A 26,421-nucleotide genomic window follows, 5' to 3' on the forward strand; every position below is an offset into this window, starting at 1 on the left:
AATATGATAAACGTTTATTTTGTGACCCAGAAAGAATAATAAGAGTAATATTAAAACTAACTAGCTGCCGCCATTGTTGGAAACTGAGCTGGGCCGCGCTATGAATTCTGGGATAGGTTGGGCCACGAAGTATACACCCGACTCATCCTTCAAATCTGGTGAAATGAAGGGCGCATTTGTCGGAGTCTTTGAATTTGGACAGTCTTCGTCATGTCGCTGTAACGTAATTGGCCTACAAATGCGGGCACAGGAGGATGCAGTTCCTGAATTTGGACACAGCTACGATACCGGACACAGCTTCTTCTTCTTCGGGGTTTAACGGCAGCTGGCATCCTTGAACATGCAGTGCTGCCATCTTCTGTTTCAGTCCGTTATTACACTCTTAAATCCTACTACTTATTCCTGCGTCTTTTGGGATCTTACAAAGCTTCAAACGACGCGTCGACTATTAAATTAGTCGTCGACGTAATCGTGACTAGTCGACTAATCATGGCAGCCCTAGTGATAACATGATTAAAGCATTTTATTGAGGGGAAAAATGTCAACATTCACACGTATTCACACTCCAATCGATGCAACATGGGGTCAGTATCATGCCTCCACCTCCTGAGCTACAGCTACCCCGTAGCCCAGAAGGTAAAACTGTTACCTGCTAAAAAAAACCCTGAAGCCATGAACAAACTCAGCTTAGCCAAAAACACCTGCAGGCTGTAACAGTAAAGCTGAGCTTCATTCATGTAACAGAATAGAATAGAATTCAACTTTATTGTCATTGCACATGCACAGGTACAGGGCAACGAAATGCAGTTTGCATCCATCCAGAAGTGCTTTAGTGATATAGATATATTACAATATATATTAGCAATAATATAGATATGTAAGTATATTACAGAAATGGGTCTATTATGGTATGTTATAATGTACACGGTATGAGGTATATTGTGAATATTCTATAACTATAAGTATGTACAGGCTGTAGTGAGTACAAGCTATGTACAGGCTATGAACAGGATATAAATATGAAAAACTATACAGAATATGAAATAAATAACTTTACAGAAATCTGAGATATACAGTTATACAGAAATGATCCAGGAATCGTTGAGGAAATTTAGAGCATTAAATAAAAGAAGTCAACTGATGGTTATCTTTTGAGAGTTTTATTTTTGCAAGAAGGAATTCAGTCACACACGTGTGCACAACCAAACAGTTTGCCATGTTTTTTTTGTTAGTTTTTTTAAGCAATGTAGGGATGGACACAGGAGACAGGTCGAACCAAGCACACATAAGAATGATGTGTTTTGTTATTGTTGTCAGAGGACTGATGTCAGACAAGCCTGCCAGTCATGTCATCTCTGGTGTGGATGTGGCTCATGCACGTGTATTCTCAGGGACCTGTGGTTCACCAGTACCTGAGCAGCATACTCAAAGGTATCAGGTGCTGTTCTGTAGGGAACAGCTGGTGCTGATGGGATTCTCCTGCAGGAGCTGCCATGGATCCAGTTGGCCCTCTCACCAATTCTGACCGTGGTATTCATGATGAGTAGCCCTTAGGAGGGTCGCTGCCAGCGTTTGCCAGTGCTTCCTCCTGAGCTGTTTAGCCCCATCACACAGGTGGTGGGAGACGGCGGCATCTCTGACCATCAGGGAAACTCAGAAGCGTCGAGTTCAGTGAAGTCCATCATGACATGGCCAAAGGGTTTTCAGGTTGTGTTTCCTGGGTTAGTAACACAAATCATGCAAGAACAACAACACTTATCTTCATGGGTAGATGATCCTATAGCCAGCATTCCTCCTTCTGATGGATGGTGCAGTGCAACAGTAGAAGAACATTTCCAACAATGACACAAGTTGTTTGTTGGTAAGTGGTTTTGGTGTGCACTGTTTAGCTTCAGTGTGTTTGGGAGACAGAACTGTAGCCATAGCTGAAATCTGACGCCTCAGGAAATCTACTAAATGTAGAACAGAATTAAACTCACGGCTTATTGCTGAGCTTGTGTGTAAACTAAGGAGGAACTAGAGCATAAGGAACTGATCAAACACACAACACTGAGGGATCGCAACAAGTGATGGAATAAAACAGGCTTAAATACACACCAGGGTCCACAGGTGAGCAGAGCTAAGACGCAAATCTAAACATATCTCCAACTCACCATTAGAAACATTACTTCTGTTTAGAAGGGTGAGCAAACAAACTCTTAAATGTACATGGAGATATTTATGGACTTTATCAGGAGTATGGACTTCTCTGATGAGGACGTGGCCAAAAACGAGGCAGCTGATGAAGATGCTACTGGAGAAATGAGGAAGAAAATATTAACCTGGAAATGACGTGTAATTGATTTTGCTGTTTTTAGTGTGTGTTATGATCACAACTATCAGTTTCTGTTAATTGTTCTTTTTGATCAATGAAAAGATGATTAACATATAATTATTTAAAAAATGCAAACCCTACACACAGATGTTTCAGGCTTTATTTGGAAAATATATCATGAGAGCGATACAGCACTGAATAGGCAGGACCCTGCTTTGTACTCAGATTAAAAAAATGACCTAAACAGAAGAAAGGTAAAAAATAGATTCAATCAACATCCAAAACGCTTTAAATAAAAAGGATACAGTGATTAAAGGATTCAAGTCAGGCTGTGATGGGTGTAGAGACAATGTGAGCCTGCAGAAGGAAGGAAGAGGCGCTTCAACGAACGTCTCTCTCCAATCAAATCTGTCAGTCACAGCTTTGCATACATAGACGACCATTATACACTGTGCACTTTGCATTTCATCAACCGTGACACTGGCCAAAAACAAACAAACAAAAAACACTGTAAACCTTCACTTCTGCTGTGTCACCACTGGCCTCATGTGTACAAGGTAATTCTACAGTACATCAATAGGCTCATATCATGATAATATAAGGACAACACGTTTACACAAAGCACAATTAGGGATGTGAATTGGTGCTGATTCTCATCATAACTTAATCCCACAGTCTGCAGCTTTTCCATCATTCAAGGCTCCAGATGCACAGACCAGCTGGTGCTTCAGTTCAGCCAGCCTATCAGGGAACACTGCTGCTGTACTTGCAGTGTTGCTATGGATAACATCATGTGAGAAAGCAGTCGATTAAAAATAAGTTAAATGAATGTGCATAAAACCATCAGAGAGGAGCCGGGCGTTGTGCTGAGACTGCAGAACTGCATTTCTGGAAATCGTCCTTCATACAGACACATCAGTGATGTTTAAAGCCACGAGGAGCAAGTTCTAACTTTCTGAAGTGACCCTATCATGTGGGCATCAAGAATGGGTACAAAAACCTGCGCTCAGCAGGAATGATCATGAGAACAGTTTGTGTGAACATGGGAAAGTTAACAACGCAGCTCCTTTCCTGAGACAGGCACATCGAGCCAGCGTTAGCAGAAACGAATGCCCCCATTATCCTCGCTGTGTCACGCACCAATTATGACATCACGTGTCACGTGACAGAATCTTTGCAGCACTTTGGCCAGCCGTGCACCTCTTGCTTTTTGTAACTTTGTGCATTGCGCCTGCTGCAGCTGGGATCGGGTCGCTTTGTACCGCCATTTGAATCATATTCCAGTACAGAAGCTGAGATGTTGGAACAGGTAGAAAAAAAACAAGTGTGGAAAAAAACTTTGCAATAAAACACTCGATGAAGTCTTGGCTTCTGGTTTTGAAATGCAACTGACTGTGAGACAAGGCTGTGGCGGCGAGTGAAGCGACCACTGCGGCGGATGTACTGGGCCTTAATACAGAGCTCAAGTAAGAAGGAGAACGTTTGGTCTGGTTCCAAACACTTCTAAGCATGCTTTGGAACAACCACTGGTCACGTGGCTTGGAAAAAAAATTTAAGTAGTAATTATTAAATGTAAGCTAATCTAGTGAGGTTTCGAAACACAGACAAAACCAATGATATGAGCTGTGTCCCAATTCCTAGGCTGCATCCTTCAAAGGACCCGTCCTTTGCAGTCTACGTGGGCCGGGTCCTCCAAAGACCGAGAAGGCCGGAAGTGCGAGGCTGTGAAATTGGACGGTCTAGCCTTCAGTTTTGCGTCACCGCTGTCTCGGTGGAGTTTAATAAACTCGGCCGTCTGCTCCTTGCTATCTAAAATATAACAGGACACTGGCGTAAACTCTCGACTGTATCACACTTTGTCGTTTGACGTTTATTCAGCTGTGTGAAAACTATAACTTTAATCTCAGCCAAACCGATTTACTCAGGAACAAATAAAACACAAAGCCAAACAATAACATGTTTAAGTTATCTAAGTGACGTATATATCATGTTTAACCTGAGTAGCCAAAGACGGCGGGGTGTTTGTAAACGATGTGCCGGGACTCCGGTGTTCTCGCTGGCTCTAGTGACCCTTGACCTCCCGGTCAGCTATCGAGCTGGTGGGTAACAGACATCTCTGAAAACGTCGGAGCGCTTTTGCAAATATGTGGTGTCTTGATAAACCGAACTGATATTTGAAGTTTACAAGGCTGCTTTCTCGCCTGAAAATATGTTAAAAGTTTATTTTGTGACCCAGAAAGAGTAATAACAGTAATATTACTGTTATTACCCAGAAAGAGTACTAAGAGTAATATTAAAACTTAGTAGCGGCTGCCATTGTTGAAAACTGGAATTGGCTGGGCCACGCTATGAATTCTGGGATAGGTTGGGGCATGGAGGACACACCCTTCAAATCCGGGGAAATGAAGGACCCATTTCTCGGCTGCATTTGGACAGCCTTCGTCACGTCGCTGTGACATAATCAGCCTTCAAATGCAGCCTCCGAAGGATGCGACATGGGTTTTGGGACACAGCTATAAAGATGTACCCAGGCTGGTTTTACCAGATGGAACCTGTAGTTTTTACTATATTCACAAAGTGATCAACATGAAGGTTTCTTGAAGTGTTAAGAGTCGATGCGCTCTCTTTTCATGAAACGTTGCTGAATGGTTGCATTGAGTTGCTAAAGCTCACAGAACAGAGGCTAAACCCGGAGTTACACCATGATAGCAGTTCTCTATACAATTGACACATTGCGAAAGAAAGGTTTTACCCTGAACAGACAGAAAAATGTGGACATGTGCTCACGGATGTTTCATTGGTCTCATATAAGATTGTTTTCTTCAATGGAGGAAGTGAATTTCAAGTTTGCTGAAAAGTGGAAATGCGACACCTGAGATTTTCCAGCCATCACTGGTGTTTGTGGCAATGACGCCTCCTGCAGTACATCTGCACTTCTGTCCATTGTGATGCCACGCTGTGGTTGGGCTCAAATAACGCAGCTGTCCTGATCCTCACCCTGTCCAACTGGGCTGTCTTCTGGGGCCAAGTCCACCTCCAAAAAGTCGGATTGGTCACTATTCTGAGATATTTTCACCTCTTCTGCATTCTCTTGGACTCTGCTCACTGTTTGGCACGTTCTAGACTTGGCAGGGCCAACCAGAGCCAGACAGATGGCACTAAGACCTGTGCCTGCTGCACAGGAGTAGAAAGCAGCACCATAGTTGTCAGTGATGTCCACCAGCATACCTGGGGAAAAATGAGACAGCTGTTAAGACTTTATACCCAGAGATGTGTTAAATCAAACCGAAGAAGTAGGCACTCATACCTCCCAGCGGTGGTCCACCAAGTGCAGCAAAGCTCTGAATGAAAACATAAACTCCCACAGCTGACGGCATCTTCTCGATGCCCACGACATCTTCTTCAGCCAGCATGGGAATGTGCGTGGAGCCCACAGTGCCCATGATGAAGCCAAAGAAGCCGGAGCAGATTGCCAAACCCCAGAACTCCCACACGATAGTGAAGGCCACCAGAACCAAGCTCATCAGAACCACACACCCCAACAACACCAAGGTCTTTCTGAATCGGACTTTGTTTAGCACCACTCCGATGAACAAGCGGCCGAAGATATCAGCCACAGCCATCACAGACAGCATATAGGAGGCCATGGTGGATTCCACACCCCTGCTTTTGCTCAGTTCAATGATGTAGAGCTGTGGCGCAAAGAAGCCAAGAGTGGCGAATAGACCAAAAAGGGAGTAACAGATGAAGCCAGGGTCTTTAAGGACAGAGAAGTCCAGAAGTTTGGAACCTGTGGAACTTACAGGGCCCCCATCTAGCTCTGCCAGTTCCCCCTTGTCCTCACTGACTTGAGCAGAAGGCATGGACAGTGATATGTCCTCACCGTCTTTGTCCGGCACTTTGTCCTTCCACTCCATCAGAGCTTTGGTTTCTCCTTCTGCATTTCTCAGGTCTACATTTGAGGCAGACAGGGAGGTGACACCAGAGTCCTGTGAACCTTGGGAGATGTCCGAACTGATGGAGGTTCTGGTTTGTTCATTTTCCAGCTCATAAACAGCCTGCATCTCTTTCACGGAGAGCGTCTCGTCATCATTTTTCTTTAAAGGTTCTTCCTCGATGACGATTGGACGAAGGAGAACCCCACAGCCAATCACAGATGCTTGAATTATACCTAGAATAACTAGACAGAAGCGCCAGCCAATATGTTCCTTGAGTGTAGTGAAAGCTGTGGAAAAATGGGAGGTACGAGGAGAAGAACAATCAGATTATAGGTCACAAGCCATTTCTGATGTAAATGCTCTTTTATCACTTACCTGGGGCAAATACAAACATAGCAACAGATTCTCCTGAAGAAGCCATCGAGGTGACGAGCGCTCGCCGTCCAGAAAAGTACTGGGCTAGGATGGTGATAGTGGGGAGGAAGCTGAGGCAGTAGCCAAGGCCTGTAAAAACAGGAGAAGAGAAAAAGGGGACATGACAGCCACTGGTCCGCATGGTAGAACACTGCTAGGGGGGTGGGTCAAAAATTCAAGGTCTCAGGCCACTCCTTTGTCAAAGATGGTAGGCTGCTTGTGATGACTCGGGTTTGCTACAGCTGCTGCTGAAAGACAAAAGGCATGTAAAGACAAAAAAAGAGAGACGGGGGAGAGAGAAGGAGTTGCCAAGTTAGCTGTAGTCCACTTCACAGGCCGACATGGTCATTAGGGTGGGAGAGCTAGCAGTGCTTTCTGTCCAAGAAAAAAGCAAGTTAATGTGCCTTGATGACATTTCACTCCACCAACTGGTTCGTCATTCAATCTTTCACTTTGGTTAAGTCAATTTACTGCTCTGTCTTCAGCTGCTTCAGTTTTATTACACCTGATCCCAAAGTAAAATTTGTGTTTTGGGAACTATTTTACTTTCCTGTTCTGCTCTGTTCTGTCAGTCCTGGACAGCTAAGACATCAGAGTAGACCTGACTGGATGGTGTTTGGGAGAGGCCGTTCACCTCTCACTCATTGGACAGTTGTGGAAGAAATACATTGTAGCAGATTTTGTTGCTCACACTGCTAGGAGTCCCTTTAGATCAAGTCAAAGAATTCACAGGGTGTTAAATAAGACAAACACATCTGCAAAAGTAAAGCTCTGTAAACGGCACACTATGGTGACAAAAACAGACACACAGAGGTGTGGAAAAGCTTGTGTCTTTTTAGTACCTGCTACAATCCCAGTGGTAATGTACATCTCAGTGACGGAGCTGGTAAAGGCAGAGGTGATAGTTCCCAGGCTAATAAGGAAGCCTCCCGTCATGACCACAGGTCGATAGCCAAAGCGGTTGCTCAGCATTGTCGACAGAGGAGCTGAGGATGAAAATCACAACAGCAATGTATTGCTATGTATTGTGATACGCATCATAGGCAAAGTCTAATACCAGGAGGGGGCCAAGAATTGATCCTTCCTGATATGGAGTCCATACAGGGCTGGACTGGGACAAAAAATCAGCACGGGCATTTTGACTAATGACCGGCCCATAAAGCCTTTATAATAAACTTAAACCTACACCATCCTCCCTATTCTGGTATTCTAAACAGTACTTAGCAAAAATATGAAACAACCTAATTTATAATTACATATACCTCACTAATAGGGTTGCTAACTCCCAGCAAAAAAAGAAAAGAAAAAAAATAGGGAACCACTCCCCCACACTCTGCCTCAAGATGCTTAATTGACAAAACCGATTTTAATTTAATGCACTTATAAAGAAAATGCACAGAAACCTATCATTTTTCTCCAGTAATTAAATAGATTAAACTTTCTTCAACAGAATTGCAAACTGCACAGATGGTACCTTCCCAAAGGAAAGAATACTATAACTTACTAGGGTATATACTACTAAATATTTACTGAATACAATAATGGATTTCTAAACATTTTACATCAGATTAAAACTTTGGTTGTAAGATTCAGATAATTATTTATTAAAAGCGAGACATTTTGTATGAGAATAAGAAAGAAAAGTATTTCTTTGTGCCCCCCTCTCCCTGTTAATGCCCTACCTGCCCCCCTGGAAAAACTGTGCTAGACCCGCCCCTGCACAGTTACCAGCTGTCAGCTACTTAGAAAAGGATCCTGGTGTTATTTGTCTCTCAGAAACAGCTCATAACTTCCCTTCAACTCATTCATGTCACCTAAAAGGTAAACCTGTTTCTCCATCACCTGTTCAGCTCTGATGATTCAGTAAGGACATCTCCTGGTTTCATCTTCATGTTTCCCTCTCACCACATATCCAAACCGACATCACGACCAGCAGCTTTACAGCTGTGGCTCCAGCAAACATCAGCTGATACTAGAAATTAATATTAAATAAATTCTAACAACAGCTGATCAAGCTTAAACGTGCTGCTGTTGTTTAACGCGACCTCCGCTGGTTTCCTCTTTCTGGCGCAGAGAGAAAAGCCGATCAGCTGATCATTGATCAGTTTCATGATTGAATTAGCAACTTTCTAGCTGAAGTAGTACGGGACAAATCGCGTTCCTTTTCACCTCAACTTTAGTTCGACCTCCTCGGCTGTAATTGGTCCAGCCCAGAGTTGATCATGACCAACTGGCCAATACACCACCATTCATTTATACCATAAAAAAAGAGAAAAAGAAATAAAACCCCATCGGCCCATAAAAACGAAAAATCAAGCGCGGCCCACCGGGCAAATGCCCGGTATGCCCGATGGCCAGTCCAGCCCTGAGTCCATATCTCCTTCATCTACAATCTGAACAACACAAGGGCCATTTTTCCGATCTATCTAGATATTATTTGTATAATAGTATTAAAGCATTCGTTAGTTCTGCAACAGGCTGGCCAGGGTGTGCCCTGCCTCTTGCCCTGTGTTTGCTGGGACACGCTTTGTAAAGGTTTAAGAAATAGGAAGGTTAGGACATGGGCCCTGACATTACCTCCTGGCTTTGTCTTACATTCATTTTTTCTGCATGCACAAAGTCTCTTAAAAACTTAAAGAGTACAGGAGAAGAGACTGACCAGAGAAGGCGAAAACGAAGACACAGATGGAAATGACCCACGACACACGGCTGTTGCTCTCCCCAAACTCTTCCATCAGATCCTGGAGGAAGACACCCAGGCTCTTGATGACCCCATAGGTGGAGACCTCCACTAGGAAAAAAGCCAGAGCCACAACCCAGCCCCAACCACCATCGGGCACCTCTGGGTAAATGTTTGGACCCAGACAACTTTGGACATTGGGTATCTTCATTGCTAAACCAAGTCACCTGCAGGACGAGATGGAAAAAACAGTTATAATTGGAGGTCAAAGGTGAATTTGCTGATTTTGGGCCATTTGGCAGCAGCAGAACTGCAGCAGAAGCAGAGATGTTTTAAATAAAAACAGCCCTTTGCTGCTGCTGAGCACCAAGTCGGGCACATTTAACAGAAATAGCACTGGTTAATAAAGAAGAACCAATACTTTGACCGTAAAGTAAATATTAAAGCACTATATGACAACTAGTCCATTTAACATAAGCCCACTCCATATACCTCAGATGGCTCAAACCACTTCCTTTGTCAGATGCACTACACAAAGAGAATAAGAGATAACAAATTGAATTACTCACTACACACAAATCCAACCAATCTTACTGTACCCGCTTGATTTCACTGGAATAAAGAAATTTAAATATTAAACTACAATTTTGTAAAAATGCTGAATCTCTGCTTTTGCATTGTTTATGGCTAAGAAGACAAACTAAGGTGGTCACTTATTTTTAAATTGGCTCTTTACTGTAAAAGCCAGGGTAAGACTCGAGTGGGTTGAGTTTAGAACAGCCTGTGCGATGCATGTCTTTAATGTTCCATTCTTTGCACACTTAAAAATCAAACCAGGAGTGTTTTCAGGCAGTATTTTGTCTGCACAAGGTCTTTTACCTTGAAAGTTAACTCCCTCATCTGCTTTGCGCAACTCTGATGCACATCTAACAAACTCACACTGAAATCACAAGTTAAAAAGTTAAAATAAACATTTTTAACTAATAAGACAGATTTTTAATGTCACAAATTTAATACACCATTTTCTTATACAACTACAGATATTTTGGTTCACGGGTATTAAAAATATAGTTATCTCTAATTAACTGCCAATTTAACAATGTTTGGTCTGTTTAACAGTGTGAATATATTTAAGTCCTAGCATGAAAATTGCAACTCAAGTCTACACTACTCGATGCAGAAACTATCTGCATTTATTCTTTAACCTGAAAATCTTCAAGCAAAAAACTTTGATTTAAAGTAAAGTCAACTTTTCCTTAAAAACACGAAGCTTTCCAGGTTTGAGAACAACTACACTTGTAATACCATTAACAATGTAAAAAACAAACAAATGTGTCAGTCATGAAATTAATCCTTAGATGAGCCTGAAAATCCTAACTCTTAATACCTTTGCCAAAACTGATGTAAAGATATTATTTATTAATATTCTTTCCCACAGCCTGAAATATACATAGCTAAAATGAATTATGATTCTTTATATTTGAACCCTTTCCAGTATATCTATGTAACGCCACTGGTTTTTATGGAGAACAAAACTAAAAAGTTTTCTAAAAGTTCTAAAAACTACATTCAAACAAGTGGCTGATTATTATTTGTACTGGGCCCTCGGTCGATGATCGGTAGCAACATTGATTTTCAGGTATTATTATTTTTTCTGTAACGTCAGATTTAAAAAGAAAAAAGTCACACTTGATGTCCTAAAAACAAAAATGGCAGCTTAGAAAATCATTCTGGTTCAACACTACTATGCTTAAGTACAACACTGAGCTGCATACACATCACAGATCTGTTGGAAACTGACAACAATGTAACATATTGTTTGTTTAAATAGTTTAACCTGTTACTGTGTTGGAGCAACTGTAACCCACATCATTTCCTTAGGGATTAATAAAGTATTGTGATGATATGGTAGCACTGTGGGAGCATGTGATCAGAATTTCTCCCCATCTTTGAATCATTAATAAAATAATCAGAACACCGAGAATGACAGGATGGTTCCGACCTTAAACAAGTATTAGTGTACAGATTATTAGACACACACTAAATATGGACAGTAGAATAATGAAAGCTGCCTCTGCCAACTTTAAAAGTAAAATGTTACACAGTATGAAAAAGATACGGCCTAAATACTGACGCGGTATGCGTTAGGGCTGCCTGTGTTAGACACATCCGCAGTGCAGAGGAAGGATGATGTCAATATATCGCGTCCGTGGGCTTTCTTGCCCACTAAAACACAGCGCAGAAGTTATTTCTTGACTCCCTGCTGCTATTAACTGTGAAATGTTTCTAAAAATGTCGCTTCATTCGAGTCTTGAAGTGATTTCTGTGCGCCTTTGATAAAATCATAAATACGTCAGTAAAGTATAGTTCAGATAATAAACCTTGGAAAATGTTAACATTAGGCGCTACCGCTGTACCGCACCTCTCAGCACCCGAGGCTCGACAGCATCCTACCGCCGGACGGACAAACGTAGGTCGGACTTACCTCCAGAGCAGAGCAGTGAGGGAGGACAGCCGTGTGATGGAGCAAAGTTCTCCTATCTCATGGTCATTATAGTGGATCTGTGCGGTTCAGGGCTATCTGGACGAATACTGGACGGAACCTGTCTCAGACTGTAATATCTACGTATTGCAAACAATATGTGAAGAATGAAAGTGGTCCGGCTTAGACACAAAGGCGTCCAGTCTCCGGGAGCTGCATCTTTTGTCTTCAGCGGATGATTTCCTGCCTGCTTTGGCAGCTCTTTACCGGCTCAAGCCGGTATTCAAACGCGGGCGCGCAGGTCTGGACTTCGTGAACGCGCAAGGTTCCTCGTGCAACATAACTGACGACACAGAACGTCGCGTAGTGCCTGCAGACCGGCGCCGCGCCATAAATAAATCACCACGACGCACGAGCCCACGGTCAGTGTTTATCGGTTTAACACTCCAGATCCAGCAAGTCATCAACAGCGCTTCACATGAATGGCTTTTAAATGGTAGACCTTCGCGTACTCTCACATAAAGCTTCCCTCATGTGACACACACGCTTTTTATCACACATCGCTGCAAATCCTGGCGCGCGCTACAAGCCCACGAAGCTGCCACAAACAGGTTTATTCCAGTTGGGAGGAGGTTTGTACCAGTCGGGTTGGAGGTGTGTGTGTGTGTGTGTGTGTGTGTTGGTTTTCCGAATAAGACAGTCGTGTTATAATGTATATGGTCAACAAACAGAGGCAACTAGAAGAAATACGAGCATCAGAGGACCGAAAGGCTTCTTCCCACACGTGTTTGTTTCTTCACCATTAACTCAGCACCACAAGCTTAGAACATTTATAGATTACTATAATAACTACAAACCTGTTCGACTCTTAATCAGTAGAAGGGATGCAGCTTTCTAGTTCAGCAGATATTTGATAAATAGTCCTTATTTAGTTAGTAATGCATAAATGTTGCACGCCTCTGACCAACCCACAAACTGTGTGGTTGGTACTGGTGGAAGCATAAAAGACAAAGAGAACATCCTGATATTTTTTAATCATTCGGTTTTTTCCACTACTCAAGTAAAACTTGAATAATGAAAAAGTAAAACTGCTGTGAAAAAACTGCCAAGCAGTTCCAAGATACACTAGATATTTTAGTTATGATTTAACCACTCACATTTCAGGATGGTTGATGAGTATCAGCATTATTTTTGCCGGGTTTTTGTTATAAATAATGAACAACTCACCTTTCTTTTAGCTGTGACAAATCCTTTGACTTATTTGAAAGAGGTGCCCTGACCTGAAATACTTTTATGTGTGATACAGAGGTGTGGAAAGACAAGGTCCAGCCCTAAAATCTGATAGGACACCCCAGACAAAGCCAACCCTGCTCCAAGAAAAATAGATTCCCACAGAAGGATTTGAAGGAAACGTGTTGTCACCCAAAACTCTGTTACCACAAAGAGGACATTTGGAAAGATGCAGATAATATTTGTCTTCACTGATAATGTATGTTACAGTGATAATGTTACAAATAATCATCTTTACTGGGGGAAAAACTGGGAAAAAAATTAAAAAATGGGAAAATGACAGCTAAAGAAACCAACAACATGCGCTTACAAAACTAAATAGAACAAATATCATTAGGAAATGTTTTTGTCTATGTCCGTTTGGTTGAATTTGTCAAAACAGCCTACCTGATGAGGCCTTGGTTGAGTATCTAGATGTCTACATGAGCAGGAGTTAACTGCCTTTTATTTTACCTCATATTGTTGCGTTGTCCTTATTAAACATTTATCGAGGGCAACTACCGCTCACCATCAACAAAGCACCAAACAGAATGTTGGTGGCTTGATTGATCATTGATTTTCAGTAAATTCAGTTCTATTCAGCAACACAGTTGCTTAAAGGCGCTTTATACTGTAAGGTAAAGCCCTTACAATAATACAGAAATGTCCTAGGACAATATACTGAAACCCAAAATGCACCTACTGTAGTGTGATTGTGACAGAAAGTGCTCAAAGGCACAGTGTATTTAGTCTGTTTTTCTCCAAAACCCCATCGTTGCCTTATTTCCTCTCTTGATTTCCACATCACTTACTGGCTCCTGAGTTTCTTTGTCCCTCCACTGTAAAATTTGTCCCTCATAAATACCCCGCCACAATAAAAGGATCTTCATGGAAGCAGTTCATTGCAAGATGACAATGTTCCATACATGAAGCACAAGCACTCAATGGATATTTTGATCAGGAGCCATGTGAATGAAATGATATGGACTTCAGTCACTTACAGGTTAGACAACTACTATCATTAAAACAGCAAAAATGGGGATATCTTTTAGAAGAATGGTGGTCAAACTCAAGACCTGGGACACTGATGCCAGGACATACTGAAGCTGCTCTTATGGCATTTTTTCCCCACACTCCTTACACTGAACATTGATTTTACGGTCTATCACCTGTGGTGTGCAATGTGTAGTTTGTCACTACTGTAATTCTAATGTCACGTTGGAATTACTTTTCATGTCTATGCAGCAGTCCTGTGTGTGGTGTTCACTGTAGGTCTGTTAAAACGTCTAATTAGCTTAATAAACCAGTCAAATGTTAAATATCCTTCCAGGTATACAGGACTAGCTCTGCCTCCTTTGGTATTTTTCTACATTTATGTCTTTTTCTTTCTTCCACATGAACTGTCAAGACTAAACAGGGAATAATCTTTAATTCAAAGTTACGTTCTTTTTCCAAACTGAGGATCATCTATACTGAAAACAACTGAAAGCTCTTAGTGCCCTCTGTATTTGTGACTTTATATTCAAAAAGGATTGTGCTGGTGTGCGTTTCACTTCCAAACGGGGCAATCACGTAACATAAGCCTGAAGTCCAACGTGATTATGTTTCTGATTAGAGAAGTTGCATAACTGTTCATGCGTCACTGATGTCAGTGATTAGAGATCATTTTATATTAGTATATTTCAAAGTGTGACTTTGAGTATTTTCTAATATTTTTTTTTTTTAAGATTCAAGTCAACTTGATTCATCCTCAGAAAATGTAATTTGGGTTGTACAGTTTCTACACACTGGGTCTAAAATATCAGCTAAAACCAAAATGAAACAGTTTAGAAAGAAGGCAACTGGACTTTAAGTTCATGTCAACAAGCTTGAAGAAGTCCAGTCGCCTGGACATTACTTGGACTTGCCCACTGGTAACGGGTAGTTCGAATGGTTATCCTAAAGCTAGAGTTGCTTAAGGTGGAATAACTTCAAGGCTGTACTGAGAAAAATATGTAGACTTGCTGTAGAACAATCCACACGGATGGACTGGAAATCATCTGGCATAGCTGGCGAGGGCTGATGGGGCAATACAACTCTTTTTTTTTCAATATAATTGCACGGGCTGTGGGCCAGGTTGACTGGAAGCTGCAGCACTGGCAGCAGTCCTTATTTTCATTACTGACACTCAAACACAACCAGCCCTTCCCCTCCCTTCACTGTGTGCTCATGCAGTTTACTGTCGAAGAAGTGGTTGATAAAGATGGATAAACAACGAAAAGCTGACTAGAAGCTAGAAAGACATGCAGCAAAATGTGTCAAATTAACCAACACATTAGCTGTCGGCTGCTGCACCAGCACCAAGTAGTAAAATTAGGAGCATTATTCCTTCTACAGCATCTTTTCTAAAGAGAAAATAATGTGATTATCTGATTAACTATTTTACTTCCTGTTTTTTGAACTGGACCATCTGCACTGTGTTGACTGATCACAGTGTGCTGTACAAAAAATGCAGAGGCTGATTTATTTTTTTGTCCCAGTCCAGACCTTTGCGTACAGAAATGTGAACAGGACAGTACACCTCTAATGTTATCAGGACATGATAAAAAAATCCAGATATTAAAATTCAGACAAAACTAGAACATGGATAACCAAACTCACAAGTGCTAAGAAACAATACTATACTCAAAGGATGAAACACTATAGAACTAGAATGTAAATCACTTCATAAACCCAAAATAAATCATGAACCCACAAAACTCAGAACATTGGGTAATCAATCCAGAAACTATAACATTGTCACGGCCTGGAGGTTCAGCTGGTCGCTGATCAGCTGTTTCTCTCTCTCTCTCTCTCGCCAGGGCAGAACTCATTACGGGTTCGCGCCCTCGGAGGAGGAAACACCTGTGCCTCATCAGTGTGGATGGCATTTAAGCCAGGAAGCAACGGCTGTTCTTCGCAGGATCGTTGTGAGAATCGCGTCAGTGAAAGTCGAGCGTCCAGCAAGTGTTTTTCCATGTAGTTGTGTGTTTGGAATCTAACGAGCGTTTCTTTGTATGCAGACCCTCTGGACTGTTTTCCCTGAGTGACGAATGTTCGAGTGGATTCGTGTTTGGATTGTTTGGAGAGAGACGAGAGTGTTCACCTGGATTTCCCCCGGAGCCCTGCCCCTCTCACCTTTGTATATAGCACCGCCCCGCACCTTTTGTATATACACTCATTGGACATTGTTCATTAATAAATTCTCTTGTGTGCATCAATCCCCGGAGTGCAGCGCGTGAGTCCACCTTGTACACCGTGACAAACATGCTGCTATATGCTAAATAATTAAGCACAAATGTGTGTTAGGTTTTGTTTTATACATGCATGGATCACTGCATAGTTCATTTATCCCTGCAGTGTGGCAAAGAACTTGTGGCACTGTGGGAGTGTTATTGATATTGATTACAGCCTTTGAGTTGTCTGTATATTGGCATTTGTGCTTCCCATCTTCCTCTTCACAATACCTCATAGATCTTTGATGGGATTGAGGCCAGGTGAGTTGGCAGAACATTCATAAATACTTTTGGCACCATGGGCAGGTGCTAATCCTGCTGGCATCTCCATAAATCCTGTCAGCAGATGGAAGTGCTGACCAATCACTACCAACACAAGCAAATGACATAGGACTCCAAATCATCAGAAACGTCTCACTGGACTTCAAAGATCTTGGATTCCACTCTTTGTCCAGACTCTAAGGCCTTGATTTAAAAATGCACAGTAGCACAAAGTCTTGCTTATCTGCTTTTTCTGTTTCCTTTCATGTTCAGCTCTCTTCAAAACCCTGAGTCCCATCGTGGCACCAATTAATCCACATAATACCATGTGAATACACATGGTAGTTTTCTAAACAAGACCTGTCCACCTTCACTAAAAATGTGCTCCCAAAAAGCAAACAGGCATTGGTTAATTCTCCACAGAGTAGCTCCACTGAGCTAATGACTTTACCTTAGTGGGATAAGCCAGCTGTCAGATAAGCTTATCTGCTGATGCTTTATGAAGTGTGTTTTTAAATGTGTGTTTGATTTGACCCAGTCAGTTTTTGTGGTTTACTTTATACTGTATATTCTATATTTTCATTGTGTTCTTCATAAAAGGATAATTTATTGCATGATCTTTGGATTACACTGCTGCTGTTATCTAGAATAAAACTGACAAAGTGAGTTTTATTGCTATCATTCATCATCCTCAGATGACAGTTAAGGCAAGTCTGAAGTCCATGACTTGTCATCTAAAGAACATTTCAAGCTAATGGTGATTCTAGGGAAAGTGTCAGTCATTACATGCTCACACAGTCATTTTCAGAGGAGGCAACAACTCACAGGAGAAAACTTTTTCTAGTCGTCCAAACTAACAACAGGCCCTGTGGCAAACTCATGGTCTGGAATAACTGTCTTTCCTCGTTTGTTGACTGTGATCATAAAGGTACCTGTTTCTTTATAATCTCTCTCTGTTTGCTGTCTTCATACAGCTCTCTCCATTTCTCTCACTCTCTATTGTCCCCTCTCAGTCTTTGTGCTGTCGAATTAAGTATGTCAAGACTGTAATTTCAGACACAAATGTGTCCTCAATCTGCAAACACATTTTAAGATGAAATCTTTAGAGCACAGACTGTCTGCAGGCTGGATTTAAAACATTACTAATACATACATACATACATACATGCATACATACATACATACATACATACATACATACATACATACATACACACATGCATACATACACACATGCATACATACATGCATACATACATACATACATACATACATACATACATACATACATACATACATACATACATACGTGCATGCATGCATACATACATACATACATAAATACATAAATACATGCATGCATACATACATACATACATACATACATACATACATGCATACACACATGCATACATACATGCATACATACATACATGCATACATACATACATACATACATACATACATACATACGTGCATGCATGCATACATACATACATAAATACATAAATACATACATACATACATACATACATACATACATAAATACATGCATACATACATACATGCATGCATGCATACATACATACATACATACATGCATACTGCTCCTCACATACAAGGTCTTAAATAATCAGGCCCCATCTTATCTTAATGACCTTGTAGTACCATATCACCCTATTAGAGCACTTCGCTCTCGCTCTGCAGGCCTACTTGTTGTTCCTAGAGTATTTAAAAGTAGAATGGGAGGCAGAGCCTTCAGTTTTCAGGCCCCTCTTCTGTGGAACCAGCTTCCAGTTTGGATTCGGGAGACAGAAACTATCTCTACTTTTAAGATTAGGCTTAAAACTTTCCTTTTTGCTAAAGCATATAGTTAGGGCTGGACCAGGTGACCCTGAATCCTCCCTTAGTTATGCTGCAATAGACGTAGGCTGCCGTGGGATTCCCATGATGCATTGAGTTTTTCCTTTCCAGTCACCTTTCTCACTCACTATGTATTAACAGACCTCTCTGCATTGAATCATATCTGTTATTAATCTCTGTCTCTCTTCCACAGCATGTCTTTTATCCTGTCTTCCTTCTCTCACCCCAACCGGTCACAGCAGATAGCCCCGCCCCTCCCTGAGCCTGGTTCTGCCGGAGGTTTCTTCCTGTTAAAAGGGAGTTTTTCCTTCCCACTGTCGCCAAAGTGCTTGCTCACAGGGGGTCATATGATTGTTGGGTTTTTCTCTGTATCTATGAAGCGCCTTGAGGCGACTTTTGTTGTGATTTGGCGCTATATAAATAAAATTGAATTGAATTGAATTGAATGCATACATACATACATACATACATACATACATACATGCATACATACATACATGCATACATACATACATGCATGCATGCATACATACATACATGCATACATGCATACATGCATACATACATACATACATACATACATGCATACATACATACATACATACATACATACATGCATACATACATACATACATACATACATGCATGCATGCATGCATGCATACATACATACATACATACATACATGCATGCATGCATGCATGCATACATACATACATACATACATGCATACATACATACATACATACATACATACATACATACATACATACATACATACATGCATACATACATACATACATACATACATACATGCATGCATGCATGCATGCATGCATGCATGCATACATACATACATACATACATACATACATACATGCATGCATGCATGCATACATACATACATGCATACATACATACATACATACATACATACATGCATGCATGCATGCATACATACATACATACATGCATACATACATACATACATTTAATTCAGTGTTAGAATCTTCTAAAAATCATTTCTGTCTCATCTTCAATCACATGTTCATGTCATCTCCATTTTCGGTCAGTGTGACTTCATATAATAAGACAATTGATTGATCAGTGTGTAGCATACAGTAAGTCTGCAGTACTAGTTGACTGGTTCAGGTGCAGCAGGAGAAGAGGAGTTAGAGAGAAACTCAGTTTGTTGAAGAAAACCTGTCAGCAAGCAGATTCGTTCACAGCTCTGAGTCAAAGTTAACTCTCCCACATCTCAGGGTCAACAAATTTGGCGTTGTTAGCTAAACCTGCCTTCTGGATTACCCCCCAGTGTTCACAAGTCCTTCTTTATTTTGTTGATGTGTACTTTGCACTTTGCTCTTAGTTTTGCTTCACTCGTCTCATCTGCTGTGACTTGGTTCACCTGTGTCTTGTTCTCCACAGCTATCTCCACTTCGCCTAAATACCCTTTCTATCTATCTACCCTGTGTATAAATTGTGTCACTATCTCATCATGTCCTTTTTTCAGTTCATCTGTTTAAGTTCCTGTGCATGTTCCTCTAGTCCTCGTGTTATATTATTAGGAGCTGGGGTGTGTATGTGTGCTGTTTTGTGTTTGTTTTCCTTTTTCGGCACAGTCCGGTGGGGTGGTGATTCGCAGGATCCCGGCACACCTGCGGTGAATCAGGCGTCATCAGCAGGAGTGTTTAAGGAGCTGCGTGGCTGACGTCTGGCGTCGGAGTATTGTCACTTCCACGAGTGGTTAAGTGTTTGTAAACTCTCAAGCTTGGAGCCAATGACCTGCCCATTATTCATGATTCATTTCCTTGCCTGTTTTCCTTTCCATCAACCTGCCATGCTGCCCGCCCCCCTGTCTGAGCCCCTGGAGATTGTCTCCCTCCTCGGTCAGAACGGAGATCTGTCTCACCCACCTGTGCCGCACTCCGCCTTCGCGTTACGTGCCTCCACCTCCGGTTACGGGAAACCTCCACCCGTATTTCAGTTTATGCCAAGTAAGCTTTCCAACTCTCATTTATGCAAATGTTTTCACTCTCGGTTTTCGTATTCACTCCTTAACTGTTCTGTCCTCCTCAGATTGATCAAGTTCGCTGCCAGTCTTTCCAGCATGCCTCGGATCTGTAAATACACTTCACTGCAACTCCCGTGCAGTGGTGCGTCTGTGTGTTCTGCTATCTGAGTCCACCTTTTTTAGTTACCTAACATTTATTTGCTCAGTGTATTTCTTGAGGGGGGGTAGAGGCCCTGACATGCCGAGCCACAGTTTCCAAAACTGTCTGTCAACTAATCACCTTCTGGTGGTGACTTGGTTTAGATGGTAGGAGAAGATGTTGGGCAGACCTGGTGTACCCAAATGTATAATGTTTCCCTGTTGGTTTCAAGGGTGTGCTCCAACTATAGGGGGATCACACTTCCCAGCCTCCCCAGAAAAGTCTATGCCAGAATACTAGAGAGGAGAGAGAGTCCTTTAGTCGAACCTCAGATTTATGAGGAACATTGTGGTTTTCCAGCGTGGATTTGGAGAAGGCATTTAACTGTGTCCTGTGGGGAGGTGCTTAAGAAGTATGGGGTTCTTGCCCATTGTTATAGGCCATTCAGTCCCCACCCGTAGTACTGCCGGCAGTAACTCAGACTCGTTTTATTTTTGGTTTGTAGCTAAGTGTGAAGTGTCAGGAAGTCTCCACGTCAGAGACCACAGTTCTCAGCCAGAAAAGGGAGGGGTGCCCACTCCAGGTCAGAGATGAGTAACCACTCCAAGCCTGGGACTTCAAGTGTCTCTGGGTCTTGTTCATGAGTGGGGGTAGAGTGAAATGTGAGATTGACTGATGGTGTGAAAAATGTAAGAAACACCTAAATCCACAGTGATGTGGATCCTGTACCTAATTTTTGTGAGAGAGTGCTGAATATGGAAGTGGATTTACTCGTTCCTACGATCACCTACCATCACCTGTGGTTATGAGCTCTGGGTAGTTACTAGTAGAACAGGCTGCCTCCATTTCCTCCCAAAAGAGGAAGTGGAGATAGCAGGAAGTGCATTAGTGTTTCTAAGAAAATAAAAAGAAGAAGAATAAATTAAATATTCCTTTTATGAAGTGAGAAAATATTGTCAGAACTGTCTTAAGTCAGATGTAGCAGTAATTTTAATCCAAAACACACCATGTTTCTGCAGAAAACAAATACTGACATTTATTTCATTTATTTACATTCTGGATCTGACACGTACACACCGCCCTTCATACTTTTTACTATAAAGATCTGAGTACTTTCTCCAACATTGAAAATGTCCCACTTTGCTGATCAAGTTGTTTTAGATGGAAAGGGAGATCAGCCCATTCTCCCCCTGTTCTCCTCTCCATCTCTCAGCTGCTGCTTGCTGTCTCTTTTTAGTCCTGTTCCTGTCCCATCAGCCCTCCCACAGATTTACAGCAGTGGGTTTATCAGTCTGTCCTGGACACTTGCAGTTCTCAGACAAAGGAAATCAAATATGTGACGAGTTGCGGGCAAACACAATCAATTAACTTATAATTACATGTATGTACTTTGTATTAATTATTCATAAAATCGTAACAGGAAGGACTCATGCAGGCCGGAGAAACTAATCAGGAAGGCGGGCTCTGTGGTCGCCCTGAAGTTGGACACTCTGGTGACAGTGGCAGAGAAAAGGACATTAAAGAAACTGCTGGACATTATGGACAATGCTGTGCATCCTCTGCACACGGTCGTAAACAATCAGAGGAGCCTGTTCAGCGACAGGTTGCTTCTCCCAAAGTCAAAAACCAACAGACTTAAAACTCCTTTGTCCCACACGCCATCAGACTGTTTAACTCCTCACTGGAGGGGAGAGGGAGGAGAGACAGGGGGACAAGGGAGGGCGGGAACAACTGAGCTGTAGGTGCTTCTCTACACTGTGCAAGATTAGTTTTTTCTTATATTAGACTGCAATAATCACTGTGCAATATACTCACTCGAATGTGCAATCCTATTTATCCATATTATATATTCTGTTTTTATATGTGTGTATATGTGTATATATGGTGTATTTGTGCTCATATCCTTACTCTCATTCCCCTTATTGTATCTGTAACATGCAACTTCTGTCGGTGCTACTGGAAACTGAATTTCCTGGAGGAAATTCAGTTTCCTCCAGGAAATCCCACAATGTAGTGGGCCGGGTCCTCCGAAAGCCAGAAGTGAGCGACTGTGAAATTGGGCGGTCTAGCCTTAGGAATTACGTCACGAGCTGTCTTTGGAGTGAAACTCTGCCATCTGCTCCTGGCTATCTAAAATATGACCAGTTTATTCAGCTGTGTGAAAACCCCGGAGGAACCCTCCCTCTCCGCTAAACAGCCACCACAAAGCAACAAAAGAAAAACACAGTTCAACAGTCCAATCCCCCGGTCCGGTGGCAGCAAACACAGTTCTGCCGACCGACCCGCAGGACGGCAAAACAAGCGGGACCTGCTGTGGGTCAGGCAGTGGCGGCAAAACAGTTCAGGTGGCCTACCTCTACCCCCTTGATGGAAACGCAGCAGCTCCGGCGGGCGGCCACGGGTCCGGCAGCAGCGGCGGAACGGTTCTGGTGGCCTGCCACGGGTCCAGTGGCGGCGGCGGCGCTGCTCCTCCGGCGGCTTGCCCCGGGTCCGGTGGCGGCGGCGCTGCAGCTCCGACGGCCTGCCACGGGACCGGTGGCGGCGGCGCTGCACCTCCGGCGGCTTGCCACGGGTCCGACGGCAACGCCACTGCTTCGGTGAGCAACAGCGAGGAGTGGCACATGGCCTATGAAGCACTGGTCGCTGACGTGGACGCGCTAGACGTGGGCAGCGTGGAGGGCGCCCTGACTCACTGACCTCCAGTTCTGGCTGAGCGAGTCCCTCCAGACCTCCGAGCTCCTCCGGTGTCAGCGCGGGCTCCACAGGCTCGCTGAGCTCCTCCCGCTCGCCGATCTCCAGCTCCGGCTCGCTGAGCTCCTCCGGCAGCGGCGCTGGCTCCACCTGCTCCGGCTCGCTGAGCTCCTCCGGCAGCGGCGCTGGCTCCACCCGCTCCGGCTCGCTGAGCTCCTCCGGCAGCGGCGCTGGCTCCACCCGCTCCGGCTCGCTGAGCTCCTCCGGCAGCGGCGCTGGCTCCACCCGCTCCGGCTCGCTGAGCTCCTCCGGCAGCGGCGCTGGCTCCACCCGCTCCGGCTCGCTGAGCTCCTCCGGCAGCGGCGCTGGCTCCACCCGCTCCGGCTCGCTGAGCTCCTCCGGCAGCGGCGCTGGCTCCACCTGCTCCGGCTCGCTGAGCTGCTCCGGCTCGCCGGGCTCCTGCTCCTCGGCTGGCGCGAGCTCCTGCTCCTCGGCTGGCGCGAGCTCCTGCTCCTCGGCTGGCGCGAGCTCCTGCTCCTCGGCTGGCGCGAGCTCCTCCGGCTGGCCTGGCTCCACCTGCTCCGGCTCGCTGAGCTCCTCCGGCAGCGGCGCTGGCTCCACCTGCTCCGGCTCGCTGAGCTCCTTCGGCAGCGGCGCTGGCTCCACCTGCTCCGGCTCGCTGAGCTCCTCCGGCAGCGGCGCTGGCTCCACCGGCTCTCTGAGCTCCTCCGGCTTCTGCTCGCTGAGCTGCTCCTCAGCAGGCAGCGCGAGCTCCTCCGGCTCTCTGAGCTGCTCCTGCTCCGGCTCCGGCTCGCTGAGCTGCTCCTCGGCAGGCAGCGCGAGCTCCTCCGGCTCGCTGAGCTGCTCCGGCACGCTGAGCTCCTCCGGCACGCTGAGCTCCTCCGGCACGCTGAGCTCCTCCGGCAGCGGCGCTGGCTCCACCGGCTCTCTGAGCTCCTCCGGCTTCTGCTCGCTGAGCTGCTCCTCAGCAGGCAGCGCGAGCTCCTCCGGCTCTCTGAGCTGCTCCTGCTCCGGCTCCGGCTCGCTGAGCTGCTCCTCGGCAGGCAGCGCGAGCTCCTCCGGCTCGCTGAGCTGCTCCGGCTCGCTGAGCTCCTCCGGCAGCGGCGCTGGCTCCACCGGCTCTCTGAGCTCCTCCGGCTTCTGCTCGCTGAGCTGCTCCTCAGCAGGCAGCGCGAGCTCCTCCGGCTCTCTGAGCTGCTCCTGCTCCGGCTCCGGCTCGCTGAGCTGCTCCTCGGCTGGCGGCGCGAGCTCCTCCGGCTCCGGCTCGCTGAGCTCCTCCGGCTCGCTGAGCTCCTCCGGCACGCTGAGCTCCTCCGGCACGCTGAGCTCCTCCGGCACGCTGAGCTCCTCCGGCACACTGAGCTCCTCCGGCAGCGGCGCTGGCTCCACCAGCTCGCTGAGCTCCTCCGGCTCCTGCTCGCTGAGCTGCTCCTCGGCTGGCGCGAGCACCTCCGGCTCGCCGGGCTCCTGCTCGGGCAGCGCGAGCTCCTCTGGCTTGCTGGGCTCCTGCTCGGGCAGCGCGAGCTCCTCTGGCTTGCTGGGCTCCTGCTCGGGCAGCGCGAGCTCCTCCGGCTCGGGCTGGGCAGGTCCGGGTGGCGACATAGCAGCCGGTGAAAAAGATGGCAGAATGGCGGCTGCAGGCAGATGAGACGACGGCGGTGCTACAGCTGCCGATGGTGAAGCAGCGAGTGGTGTGGAGACCGCTGAATGAGGCGACGCTAGCAGTACTGTTGGCCGGCTTGCAGCAGCGTCAGCGGTGTCACCACCCACTGTAAACAAAAAAGCAGATGGGGTGAGAAATGAGAAAGTGTCCTTATTACTCACCACAGCCGTCTCTTGAGATGTCCGGGAGGTTGGCTGCGGTGAGGAATGCCGGCGGCGCGAACGCCGTTTCCGGGTAGACGACGGGGCCGGCGTGTCAGGCTGAAGAACTTCAGGCTGGCCGAGTGGGGGGGCAGCCTGGATCGGAGAGTGGAGGTGAAGGGTGTTGAGCAGGAATTCCGCCACAATCGGAAAAAGATTGTCCAACACCCAGGGAAAACAAGTCAGTGTTTCCTGCAACCGCTTCTCCACAGCGCAACGTAAAACCTCCGCGTGCGCTTCCAGCCACAGGTCACACAGACGATTTACTTTGTCTGTCACCTCCCTCCTGAACCTCTCCGAAAAGTCCGCTGGGTCCATCTGGCAGGATCGTTCTGTCACGGTTTGCCAGGGCAAGCCGTGGGGGATGTTGGAGAAAGGACCCAAACGCTGGACTTAGTGCAATGAACAGTGCATTTATTTACAGTGGGGGGTAAATGTACACCACGCAATAGGTCTCCAGAGTGCTCCCTCAACTCCTGTGTTGTGCCTTCTCTCAAGTGCTGGTATTCCGTGCTCTCTGCTCCCGTGCCTACGCACACCCTGTGCGTCCTGCAGTCCCGTGTTCCGCTCTCCTGAGGAAAAAACAACAGACACCGCCGTTATGGCACCAACTCAAGCAGGCATACCCTGACCAGTACTTTAAACACTGACATGGAGTCTAACTCAACGATCCTGCGCCGGAGGAAGCTCCATCGCTCTGTTAAGTAGCTCCCCCGACGAGCCTGATCAGAAGCAGGTGTGTGAGAACCTAGGCGTGACCGGCAGCCGGCAGGGCCACACCCCTCAGGCCTGCAGGTGGCTGTCCTCCATCCTTCAGCCACACCCGCAGACACCCACACGTACACACACACCAGCAAGGAACACAAGAGCACAGTGCAGCAAACATACATCCAATACAATAACAATAATAATGGTCCACACTGCTCACGGACCCCGAGTCCCCGGAACCGGGTCCGTGACACTCCCGAGGGATTAATAAAGTTTTATTTAATCTAATCTAATAACTTTAATCTGAGCCAAACCGATTTATTCACGAACAAATAAAACACTGAAAAAAGCTAAAAAAAACAAAACATTTTTATCTAAATGACTTATCATGTTTAACCTTGGGGGGTTTGAAAACGATGTGCCAGGAGTTGGCTGTTCTCGCCGGCTCAGATATTTGAAGTTTACACAGCTACATTCTCGCCTGAAAATATGTTAAAAGTTTATTTTGCG

At 44.9% G+C, this 26,421-nt stretch overlaps 2 protein-coding genes and 1 long non-coding RNA gene across 5 annotated transcripts; 1 reads left to right on the forward strand and 2 right to left on the reverse strand.

Annotated features, from left to right (window-relative positions):
- Nucleotides 1-2,460: 2,460 nt before the first annotated feature.
- On the reverse strand, nucleotides 2,461-12,101 carry slc16a6b (solute carrier family 16 member 6b). 3 transcript variants are annotated; one of them, XM_084927146.1, is made up of 6 exons: nucleotides 11,832-12,101; nucleotides 9,326-9,573; nucleotides 7,509-7,652; nucleotides 6,628-6,756; nucleotides 5,622-6,539; nucleotides 2,461-5,542 (listed from the first exon to the last, which is right to left on the reverse strand). In XM_084927146.1, exons 2-6 carry the CDS (start codon nucleotides 9,555-9,557, stop codon nucleotides 5,283-5,285), a joined length of 1,683 nt encoding a protein of 560 aa, XP_084783272.1. In that variant the 5' UTR covers nucleotides 9,558-9,573; nucleotides 11,832-12,101; the 3' UTR covers nucleotides 2,461-5,282. The 3 variants fall into 3 exon arrangements, with proteins under 3 accessions (XP_084783272.1, XP_084783274.1, XP_084783273.1); XM_084927148.1 differs by lacking the exons at nucleotides 9,326-9,573; nucleotides 11,832-12,101 and having other exon boundaries at nucleotides 6,628-6,911; nucleotides 7,509-7,617; XM_084927147.1 differs by lacking the exons at nucleotides 9,326-9,573; nucleotides 11,832-12,101 and having other exon boundaries at nucleotides 6,628-6,914; nucleotides 7,509-7,613.
- Nucleotides 12,102-12,328: 227 nt separating this feature from the next.
- On the forward strand, nucleotides 12,329-17,848 carry LOC146389321 (uncharacterized). The gene is made up of 3 exons (XR_014800147.1): nucleotides 12,329-12,460; nucleotides 15,938-16,056; nucleotides 16,139-17,848. It is a non-coding gene; the product is annotated as an uncharacterized LOC146389321 (long non-coding RNA).
- A 4,910-nt stretch (nucleotides 17,849-22,758) lies between these two features.
- On the reverse strand, nucleotides 22,759-26,159 carry LOC146389322 (uncharacterized). Its single transcript, XM_084924737.1, has 5 exons — nucleotides 25,855-26,159; nucleotides 24,790-25,775; nucleotides 23,986-24,732; nucleotides 23,740-23,934; nucleotides 22,759-23,325 (listed from the first exon to the last, which is right to left on the reverse strand). Exons 2-5 carry the CDS (start codon nucleotides 25,519-25,521, stop codon nucleotides 22,759-22,761), a joined length of 2,241 nt encoding a protein of 746 aa, XP_084780863.1. The 5' UTR covers nucleotides 25,522-25,775; nucleotides 25,855-26,159.
- Between the last annotated feature and the right edge of the window lie 262 nt (nucleotides 26,160-26,421).

The sequence above is a fragment of the Perissodus microlepis genome, chromosome 4, assembly GCF_051167445.1.
Source record: "Perissodus microlepis isolate ML-2025 ecotype Zambia chromosome 4, ASM5116744v1, whole genome shotgun sequence".
Taxonomy (NCBI): domain Eukaryota; kingdom Metazoa; phylum Chordata; class Actinopteri; order Cichliformes; family Cichlidae; genus Perissodus; species Perissodus microlepis.

Coding starts and splice junctions, on each gene's coding strand:
- slc16a6b (XM_084927146.1), bottom strand. CDS start 9,557: ATGAAGATACCCAATGTCCAAAGTTGTCTGGGTCCAAACATTTACCCA. Junction 6,757..7,508: donor TACCACTGGGATTGTAGCAG/GTACTAAAAAGA, acceptor CTGTTTTTACAG/GCCTTGGCTACTGCCTCAGC. Junction 5,543..5,621: donor TGGTGGACCACCGCTGGGAG/GTATGAGTGCCT, acceptor ATTTTTCCCCAG/GTATGCTGGTGGACATCACT.
- LOC146389322 (XM_084924737.1), bottom strand. CDS start 25,521: ATGGACCCAGCGGACTTTTCGGAGAGGTTCAGGAGGGAGGTGACAGAC. Junction 24,733..24,789: donor AGGAGCCCGGCGAGCCGGAG/GTGCTCGCGCCA, acceptor GAGCTCAGCGAG/CTGGTGGAGCCAGCGCCGCT. Junction 23,935..23,985: donor AGCTCAGCGAGCCGGAGCAG/GTGGAGCCAGCG, acceptor GAGCAGGTGGAG/CCAGCGCCGCTGCCGGAGGA.